This window comes from Oncorhynchus mykiss, chromosome 19 (genome assembly GCF_057628025.1).
Source record: "Oncorhynchus mykiss isolate SJ-2025 chromosome 19, ASM5762802v1, whole genome shotgun sequence".
NCBI lineage: Eukaryota > Metazoa > Chordata > Actinopteri > Salmoniformes > Salmonidae > Oncorhynchus > Oncorhynchus mykiss.
Genome location: NC_143040.1, coordinates 27,231,329 through 27,242,244, shown reverse-complemented (window position 1 = coordinate 27,242,244; position 10,916 = coordinate 27,231,329). Strand labels below are relative to the sequence as shown.

Below are 10,916 nucleotides of genomic sequence, written 5' to 3'. Positions count from 1 at the left end.
AGATAAGGGAGGTAAAGGCAAAAAGGCCATGGTGGCAAAGTAAATACAATATAGCAAGTAAAACACTGGAATGGTAGATTTGCAATGGGAGAATGTGCAAAGTAGAAATAAAAATAATGGGGGTGCAACCTTGTTTACATTTGTATACGATCATATACTCTATATCACTCTATTATGTGTGGGAATACTTTGGTACAGACAGTTTTAACAGTCTTTTATGTCCAACAATAAAAATATAAAACTTGGGGGGCCAAATGAAATCTTGGGCTGCCATTTGGGGAACACTGCTCTAAGGCGTTGTAATCTGGCCAAACTAGCTTTAGAGGTGTTCTTGAGGGAGGGAGGGAGGGAGGGAGGCAGGCAGGCAGGCAGGCAGGCAGGCAGGCAGGCAGGCAGGCAGGCAGGCAGGCAGGCAGGCAGGCAGGCAGGCAGGCAGGCAGGCAGGCAGGCAGGCAGGCAGGCAGGCAGGCAGGCAGGCAGGCAGGCAGGCAGGCAGGCAGGCAGGCAGGCAGGCAGGCAGGCAGGCAGGCAGGCAGGCAGGCAGGCAGGCAGGCAGGCAGGCAGGCAGGCAGGCAGGCAGGCAGGCAGGCAGGCAGGCAGGCAGGCAGGCAGGCAGGCAGGCAGGCAGGCAGGCAGGCAGGCAGGCAGGCAGGCAGGCAGGCAGGCAGGCAGGCAGGCAGGCAGGCAGGCAGGCAGGCAGGCAGGCAGGCAGGCAGGCAGGCAGGCAGGCAGGCAGGCAGGCAGGCAGGCAGGCAGGCAGGCAGGCAGGCAGGCAGGCAGGCAGGCAGGCAGGCAGGCAGGCAGGCAGGCAGGCAGGCAGGCAGGCAGGCAGGCAGGCAGGCAGGCAGGCAGGCAGGCAGGCAGGCAGGCAGGCAGGCAGGCAGGCAGGCAGGCAGGCAGGCAGGCAGGCAGGCAGGCAGGCAGGCAGGCAGGCAGGCAGGCAGGCAGGCAGGCAGGCAGGCAGGCAGGCAGGCAGGCAGGCAGGCAGGCAGGCAGGCAGGCAATAGATAACTTGGGGTCAGATAGTTCTAAAACATTAGAGAAGGAGCAGCTCTAATCCAGCCATCTGGTCTGTTCTACCTGCAGTGGGACTCCACAGTGACTCATACATCACTCCTCCTCCCAGGCCGTGTGTCATTGTAAAGAGACCGCACTGTCTCTCCTGGACAACAGGTATTGTGGACACAGGAGCTCCAATACAGGCTTAAGCTAACAGACAAAGAGCTTAACCAGAGGGGAAGATAAGCTCTCTGGATAACATGTCTTTGAGCCTTTTATTAATTCACTAACTGTTAATTCATTAACTCACTGCTATCTTATGTTGGTGTTTGAGGAGAGACAGTGAAAAAGAGATGTCATCTCTCCTGAAAGACAGCTCTGCGCTGGTGTCTTCTGGTGAGGCAGTGTAGCGTTGCTCTAACGTTTGATTAATGTGTGTGATTCCTGATGATGACACAGTGTGTGTGTGCTTGTGTGTGGGTGTGTTTCCCGCAGTGTGTGTTCTGGCTGTGTGTGTTGTGGGCTTGTTGTTCCAGTTCCAACAGTAACACATGGAACACAGGCAGAACCCAGGTGGAGGAAGGCTGAGACACAACGGGGAGAAGAACCCATCTGCTAGATCTGACTCATCACAATGGGAGTGGAACTCGAGCCAACCAGCCAACATGCTACGACCTCAGGATGTCTGATTAGGCCGAGGCATGCCATCTCTCTTCTCTAATCATCATTACTCATTCTAATTCATGGATTTATGGGCAGTGAGGTGCAGAGAGGAGCTTATTATATGGAAATAAGGACATGGATCATCAAACAGATGTATTTACTCTCTATGTATTGTTAATAGCCTGTCTGTCCACACATTACGCCACGGCGAAGAAACAGCCCAAAAGATACGTTCGCTTTGCATTGCCAGTGAGACAATTAGACAGATAAATATCAGTTATGTTCCCGAATAACACCGATGAAAGGAACGCGTGTCAATTCGTGCAGTACTTCTCCATCTTCATTTGGGGCCACTGCAGCCTTTCATTAGGAAGTAAATAGCACATTGATCCAAGGCAAAGTCTTGGAACAACAGAATGGTAATGAATGAGGGGATTGAGGAAGAGGAAACGCTGTGATTGGAGAGGAGAAAAGAAATGAAGAGATTAATGGAGCTGTACTTGTCCAGACTGTCAGATCACTGATGGCTCTAAGTGACTGTCTGGGGGCTTTCTGGTGACTGTTATCTGCAATATCGCCGTAACCATTTCAGCACAGAGAGAAGTGGGTTAGGACCCTATGTACTGAAGGTTCAGTTGGTCATGTACTAGAGTTTCAGTGGGTTAGAATCCTGCATAGTACTGGCTTTCATGTGACTGGACTGTGCATTGTACTGGTTTTGATGGGTTTGGACCCTATATCAGGGGTTCTTAAACTTTTTCAGCCTGGGACCCAAATGAGAAATTCTGTGTTTTCCTGAGACCCAAGCTTAGGAAAATACGCAACTAAACATAAATATCGGTACATTTCATTGACCTTATGCCTAAAACAAATTAAATATAGATAAAAACAAATAACAATGAAATTAAATATCTGTTTATTTTCCCCCATTAAAAACACTCTTACGTATCTGTCTAGGTTGGAACTGTTGCTGTTAAAATACAATAAATCATTTTTATTCTGAACTGGAATAAACTGATCAGAACATCTACTGCTAACTCAGTCAGGCAGGAGACCACTTCCTGTTGTAGATGACCAACCCAGAACTGTGTGAGTGTGTTTGCTTCAAAAAGCATCTTGCGTCAATCAGTTTATTCCAGTTAAGAATACAATTATTACTTGTATTTTAATGGCAACAGTTCCAACCTAGACTAGTTTTCAACAATAATTTCTACAGTAAGATGTACAGTAGGCCTGATCCTTTTTCATCTTCATCTGTACTGTTACTTAGGGTGGCACTATCAGTAGCTAGCTTGCTTTGGCTAATGTTAGCTATTAGCTGTGTACAAGGCCAGGGGATTGTTTGAAAGAGAAACTCACATCTACTACTGTGAGAGTTAGTTAGTACTCCTTTATTTCTGCTGATCATCACCTGTTATAAAATGACAACAATGCCTTGCTAGCTGACTGACTTTTCCACTGTTGAAGCACGACTAAGCACTTCCCCACACTAAACATAGTGTGTTCATTATATTTCAAATCAAATAAAATGTATTTATATAGCCCTTCCTACATCAGCTGATATCTCAAAGTGCTGTACAGAAACCCAGCCTAAAACTCCAAACAGTAAGCAATGCCGGTGTAGAAGCACGGTGGCAAGGAAAAACTCCTTATAAAGGCCAAAACCTAGGAAAAAACCTAGAGAGGAACCAGGCTATGAGGCGTGGCCAGTCCTCTTCTGGCTGTGCCAGGTGGAGATTATAACAGAACATGGCCAAGATGTTCAAATGTTCATAAATTACCAGCATGGTCAAATAATAATAATCACAGTAGTTGTCGAGGGTGCAGCAAGTCAGCACCTCAGGAGTAAATGTCAGTTGGCTTTTCATAGCCGATCATTAAGAGTATCTCTACCGCTCTTGCTGTCTCTAGAGAGTTGAAAACAGCAGGTCTGGGACAGGTAGCACGTCCGGTGAACAGGTCAGGGTTCCATATCCGCAGGCGGAACAGTTGAAACTGGAGCAGCAGCATGGCCAGGTGGACTGGGAGTCAGGTAGTCCAGAGACATGGTCCTAGGGCTCAGGTCTCCGAGAAAGAGAAAGAAAGAGAGAATTAGAGAGATCATACTTACATTCACACAGGGCACCGGATAAGACAGGAGAAGTACTCCAGATATACCAAACTGACCCTAGCCCCCCGACACATAAACTACTGCAGCATAAATACTGGAGGCAGAGACAGGAGGGGTCAGGAGACACTGTGGCCCCATCCGATGATACCCCCGGACAGGGCCAAACAGGAAGGATATAACCCCACCCACTTTGCCAAAGCACAGCCCCCACACCACTAGAGGGATATCTTCAACCACCAACTTACCATCCGGAGACAAGGCTGAGTATAGCCCACAAAGATCTCCGCCACGGCACAACCTAAGGGGGGGCGCCAACCCAGACAGAAAGAACACGTTAGTGACTCAACCGACTCAAGTGACGCACCCCTCCTAGGGACGGCATGAAAGATCACCAGTAAGCCAGTGACTCAGCCCCTGTAATAGGGTTAGAGGCAGAGAATCCCAGTGGAGAGGGGGCAACCGGCAAGGCAGAGACAGCAAGGGCGGTTCGTTGCTCCAGAGCCTTTCCGTTCACCTTCACACTCCTGGGCCAGACTACACTCAATCATGTGACCCACTGAAGAGATTAGTCTTCAGTAAAGACTTAAAGGTTGAGACCAAGTCTGCGTCTCTCTCACATGGGTAGGCATACCATTCCATAAAAATGGAGCTCTATAGGAGCAAGCCCTGCCTCCAGCTGTTTGCTTAGAAATTCTAGGGACAAATATGAGGCCTGTGTCTTGTGATCGAAGTGTACGTGTAGGTATGTACGGCAGGACCAAATCGGAAAGATAGGTAGGAGCAAGCCCATGTAATGCTTTGTAGGTTAGCAGTAAAACCTTGAAATCAGCCCTTGCCTTAACAGGAAGCCAGTGTAGGGAGGCTAGCACTGGAGTAATATGTTCACATTTTTTGGTTCTAGTCAGGATTCTAGCAGCCGTATTTAGCACTAACTGAAGTTTATTTAGTGCTTTATCTGGGTAGCCGGAAAGTATCAAAAGTAGCACTATCAAAAGCAGCACTAGGAGCACGGGGCCAGATGCAGAGCCTCGGTCTGACGCCATTAAAAGGTCATTTACCACCTTCACAAGTGCAGTCTCTGCTATGATGGGGTGTAAAACCAGACTGAAGCATTTCATATACATTGTTTGTCTTCAGGAAGGCAGTGAGTTGCTGCGCAACAGCTTTTTCAAGAGAGGCTTTATTACTGCCACTTTTAGTGAGTTTGGTATACATCCGGTGGATAGAGAGCCGTTTATTATGTTCAACTTAGGAGGGCCAAGCACAGGAAGCATCTCTTTCAGTAGTTTAGTTGGAATATGGTCCAGTATGCAGCTTGAAGGTTTAGAGACCATGATTATTTTCATCATTGTGTCAAGAGATACAGTGTGTAGTACTAAAACACTTGAGTGTCTCTCTTGATCCTAGGTCCTGGCAGAGTTGTGCAGACTCAGGACAACTGAGCTTTGGAGGAATACGCAGATTTAAAGAGGAGTTTGTAATTTGCTTTCTAATGATCATGATCTTTTCCTCAAAGAAGTTCATGAATTTATTACTGCTAAAGTGAAAGACATCCTCACTTGGGGAATGCTTTTTTTTTTTTTAGCTTTGCGACAGTATCAAAAATAAATTTCGGATTGTTCTTATTTTCCTCAATTAAGTTGGAAAAATAGGATGATCGAGCAGCAGTGAGGGCTCTTCGGTACTGCACGGTACTGTCTTTCCAAGCTAGTCGGAAGACTTCCAGTTTGGTGTGGTGGCATTTCCGTTCCAATTTTTTGGAAGCTTACTTCAGAGCTCGGGTATTTTCTCTATACCAGGGAGCTAGTTTCTTGTGACAAATGTTTTTAGTTTTTAGGGGTGCAACTGCATCTAGGGTATTGCACAAGGTTAAGTGGTTAACTGATTTTTGTCCTCTGACGACCTTGGGTAGGTATTGGGAGTCTGGAAGGGCATCAAGGAATCGTTGTGTTCTCTGAGAATGTATAGCACGACTTTTGATGCTCCTTGGTTGGGGTCTGAGCAGATTATTTGTTGCGATTGCAAACGTAGTAAAATGGTGGTCCGATTATGAGGAAAAACATTAAGATCCACAACATTTATTCCATGGGACAAAACTAGGTCCTGAGTATGACTGTGATAGTGAGTGGGTCCAGAGACATGTTGGACAAAACCCACTGAGTCAATGATGGCTCCGAAAGCCTTTTGGAGTGGGTCTGTGGACTTTTCCATGTGAATATTAAAGTCACCAAAGATTAGAATATTATCTGTTATGACTACAAGGTCCGATAGGAATTCAGGGAACTCCATGAAAAACGCTATATATGGCCCAGGAGGCTTGTAAAACAGTAGCTATGAAAAGTGATTGAGTAGGCTGCCTAGATTTCATGACTAGAAGCTCGACAGACGAAAACATTTTTTTTTGTGTGTAAATTTAAATTTGGCTATCGTAAATGTTAGCAACACCTCCGACTTTGCGGGATGCACGGGGGATATGGTCACTAGTGTAACCAGGAGGTGAAGCCTCATTTAACACAGTAAATTCATCAGGCTTAAGCCATGTTTCAGCCGGCCAATCACATCAAGATTATTATCAGTGATAAGTTCATTGACAGTAACTGCCTTTGAAGTGAGGGATCTAACATTAAGTAGCCCTATTTTGAGATGTGAGGTATCACAATCTCTTTCAATAAATATTGACAGGAATGGAGGAGGTCTTTATCCTAGTGAGATTGCTAAGGCGAACACAGACACGGTCTCAGTGGGGATAGCTGAGCTGACTACACTGACTGTGCTAGTGGCAGACTCCACTAAGCTGGAAGGCTGGCTAACAGCCTGCTACCTGGCCTGCACCCTATTTCATTGTGGAGTTAGAGCCCTGTCTATGTTGGTAGATAAGATGAGAGCACCCCTCCAGCTAGGATGGAGTCCGTCACTCCTCAGCAGGCCAGGCTTGGTCCTGTTTGTGGGTGAGTCCCAGAAAGAGGGCCAATTATCTACAAATTCTATCTTTTGAGAGGGGCAGAAAACAGTTTTCAACCAGCAATTGAGTTGTGAGACTCTGCTGTAGAGCTCATCACTCCCCCTAACTGGGAGGGGGCCAGAGACAATTACTCGATGCCGACACATCTTTCTAGCTGATTTACACGCTGAAGCTATGTTGCGCTTGGTGACCTCTGACTGTTTCATCCTGACATCGTTGGTGCCGACGTGGATAACAATATTTCTATACTCTCTACACTCACCAGTTTTAGCTTTAGCCAGCACCATCTTCAGATTAGCCTTATCGTCGGTAGCCCTGCCCGCTGGTAAACAGTGTATGATCGCTGGATGATTATTTCAAAAGTCTAATACTGCATGTAATGGAGTCGCCAATGACTAGGGTTTTCAATTTGTCAGAGCTAATGGTGGGAAGCTTCGGCATCTCAGACACCGTAGCGGGAGGAGTAGAGACAAGAGAAGGCTCTGCCTCTGACTCTGACTCGCTGCTTAATGGGGAAAACCGGTTGAAAGTTTCTGTCGGCTGAATGAGCGACACAGGTTGAGCATTCCTACAGCATTTCCCTCCAGAAGCCATGAGAAAGTTGTCCGGTTGCAGGGACCGTGCAAGGGGATTTATACTACTATCTGTATTTACTGGTGGCGCAGACGCTGTTTCATCCTTTCCTACACTGAAATTACCCTTGCCTAACGCTTGCGTCTGAAGCTGGGCTTGTAGCATCGTTTTCCTGTATATACAGTGACTGCAATTAGAAGGCATCATGTTAATGTTACTACTTAGCTTCGGCTGTTGGAGGTCCTGACGAACCACGTCCAGATAAAGTGTCTGGAGTGAAAAAGTTTAATGAAAAAAAGTTGAGTGAGGGGAAAAAACAAAAAATAAAAAAAAGTAAAAACCGTAAAGTTGTCAGGTAGCAAGGTAAGGTTGACAACAAAACGCACAGGAACACGTAAACAAGTCTGCAAGTTGTGACCGGAAATGATTTGGTAATACAACGCGCCTCGTTATAAGTTTGTATGAAAGAGAGGGAAACTCATCGCTGTATATGCGTTTCATGACAATTGAGCTCAGTCAGAACTTGTGGCTAGTATGAGTCCATTTGATGACAGCGGTGAGTGGGAATGAGTGGGAATGACAAGTCAGTGGCTGACAGTGCATAATTTTCTGCTGAACGACTGCGCTGCATCGTGTGTGTCGTGGAGTGACCTTCAAGGAAACTGCCGAAAAAATATCAGGTAAACCACAAAGCACACGGGCAACTCCCTCGACCCACTCGCGCAGCTTCCAAACTGAGCAGAGACCGCTGCTGAGTAGAGAACGGTCTGAACAGAGAGCGCAGATGCACTTGGCCAAATAAATTTTTGTAATGAATTAAATAATTATACATTTACTCGGACATGTAGCGACCCACCGTTAACAGAAGTGGGTCGCGACCCGTACTTTAAGAAAGGTTGCCCTATATCATAGTAGTGTTTGTGGGAAAGGATCCTGCATAAGGGGGGTCTAAGCTGACATATGGAATAGTTTTATGATGTTCATACTACAATTTAGAATTTTAGAAAAATAAATGTTTGATAAAATATTGAATTTGGCCTTTACTACTATAGCCTAGAGGAATGTATTGAATAACACATTTATAAATGGCAAAAAAGACAGTAAAAAATGAATAAAAAGAAACAAGATTTTGAGGAGATATGAGAACGCTAAGGAAATATATACAGTTGAAGTCAGAAGTTTACATACACCTTAGCCAAATACATTTAAACTCAGTTTTTCACAATTCCTGACATTTAATCCTAGTAGAAATTATCTGTTTTAGGTCAGTTAGGATCGCCACTTTATTTTAAGAATGTGAAATATCAGAATAATAATAGAGAACATTATTTATTTCCGCTTTTATTTCTTTCATCACATTCCCAGTGGGTCAGAAGTTTACATACAATCAATTAATATTTGGTAGCATTGCCTTTAAATTGTTTAACTTGGGTCAAACATTTTGGGTAGCCTTGCACAAGCTTCCCACAATAAGTTGGGTGAATTTTGGCCCATTCCTCCTGACAGAGGTGGCGTAACTGAATCAGGTTTGTAGGCCTCCTTTCTCGCACAAGCTTTTTCAGTTCTGCCCACAAATGTTCTATACGATTGAGGTCACGGCTTTGTGGTGGCCACTCCAATACCTTGACTTTGTTGTCCTTAAGCCATTTTGCCACAATTTTGGAAGTATGCTTGGGCTCATTGTCCATTTGGAAGACCCATTTGCGACCAAGCTTTAACTTCCGACTGATGTCTTGAGATGTTGCTTCAATATATCCACATAATTTTCCTGCCTCATGAAGCCATCTATTTTGTGAAGTGCACCAGACCCTCCTGCAGCAAATCACCCCCACAACATGATGTTGCCAACCCTGTGCTTCATGGTTGTATGAAGTACCATCTTCGTCCCCATGTGCAGTTGCAAACCGTAGTCTGACTTTTTTATGACAGTTTTGAAGCAGTGGCTTCTTCCTTGCTGAGCGGCCTTTTGGTTACGTCGATATAGGACTCGTTTTTACCGTGGATATAGATACTTTTGTACCTGTTTCCTCCAGCAAGGTCCTTTGCTGTTGTTCTGGGATTGATTTGCACTTTTCGCACCAAAGTACGTTCATCTCTAGAAGACAGAATACGTCTCCTTCCTGAGCAGTATGACAGCTGCGTGGTCCTATGGTGTTTATACTTGCGTACTACTGTTTGTACAGATGAACGTGGTACCTTTAGGCATTTGGAAATTGCGCCCAAGGATGAACCAGAGTTGTGGAGGTCTACAATTTTTTTCTGAGGTCTTGGCTGATCTCTTTTGATTTTCCCATGATGTCAAGCAAAGAGGCACTGAGTTTGAAGGTAGGCCTTGAAATGCATTCACAGGTACACCTCCAATTGACTCAAATGATGTCAATTAGCCTATCCGAAGATTCTAAAGCTATGACATAATTTTCCAAGCTGTTTAAAGGCACAGTCAACTCAGTGTATGTAATTTTCTGACCCACTGCAATTTTGAAACAGTGAATTATCAGTGAAATGATCGGTCTGTAAACAATTGCCGGAAAGATTACTTGTGTCATGCACAAAGTAGATGTCCTAACCGACTTGAAAAAACTTGTTAACAAGACATTTGTGGAATGGTTGAAAAACAAGTTTTAATGACTCCAACCTAAGTGTATGGAAACTTCCGACTTCAACTGTATATATATATTTTTTAACCTGTACCGGTTACTTTCAGACAAGTCACGAGAAGATTGTTTTTCGGGATGTCTCATGGTCTGACAAACACCGCGCTAACTCTGCCACCTTTCACCGCAGATGTGGAAGTGCAACATAGGCGGAGGTGGTGGATACAAAAAAAAAACAGATATCGCTAGCTTAAACTGAGAGATTTTGATGAGGATTCTATTATTATGTTACTTAGGTTAGGTTTCATTATGTCAGAAGTCTCTCACCATGAGTTTCTTCTCTAGGGGGAAAGGGGGATATCTAGTCAGTTGTACACCTGAATGCATTCAACTGAAACATGTCTTCCACATTTAATCCAACCACACTGAATCAGAGAGGTGCGGGGCACTGACATAATCGACATCCACGTCTTCAGTGGGTTAACTGCCTTGCTCAGGGGCAGAACGACAGAGATTTACCTTGTCAGCTCGGGGATTCGATCCAGCAACCTTTTGGTTACTGACCCAACGCTCTAATCATGGGTCCTTTGCTGTGGTATGAGGTTGTCGGCGGTGATTTAAATTGACCCCAAAAAATGTCATCAATAAACAAACCAGCCTTCTGTGGCGCTGTTGATAAAGACAAGTGTTCCATTAATTTATTTTATTTTATGTTAGACCAGGGGTGTTGAACTCATTTTGCCCCGGGGGCTGCAATGGTCATTCTTGGAATTTTCAATGCTCTGAGTTTCTAGTGATTATTAGCAAGCTGGACAGTCAAGAAACTGTATGAATATAGGTCCATTATCATATCTACACAGCTTGAAATTGTTTTTTTTTGTGATTTTAAAGTATATTGAGTTCCCCCCCTCGGTCCCACATGTTTGATACCCCTGTGTTAGACTGTCCCTGGGTGTCTCTACTCTATGGTGCCTCTGTTGGACTTCATTAAATTGATTCCTGTAGAGATTCTGGA

The 10,916-nt window shown here is 45.0% G+C and overlaps 1 protein-coding gene across 1 annotated transcript in view; it reads right to left on the bottom strand.

Annotated features, from left to right (window-relative positions):
* Positions 1 to 3,622: 3,622 nt before the first annotated feature.
* LOC149975154 (uncharacterized) overlaps positions 3,623 to 10,916 on the bottom strand; it is a 53,411-nt gene continuing 46,117 nt past the window's right edge. Inside the window, exons 3-4 of the mRNA XM_090209690.1 lie at positions 4,018 to 4,070; positions 3,623 to 3,726 (exon numbers count right to left, since the gene is read on the bottom strand). Coding sequence (XP_090065816.1) covers positions 3,623 to 3,726; positions 4,018 to 4,070 — 157 coding nt within the window. The remainder of the gene's footprint in view (positions 3,727 to 4,017; positions 4,071 to 10,916) is intronic.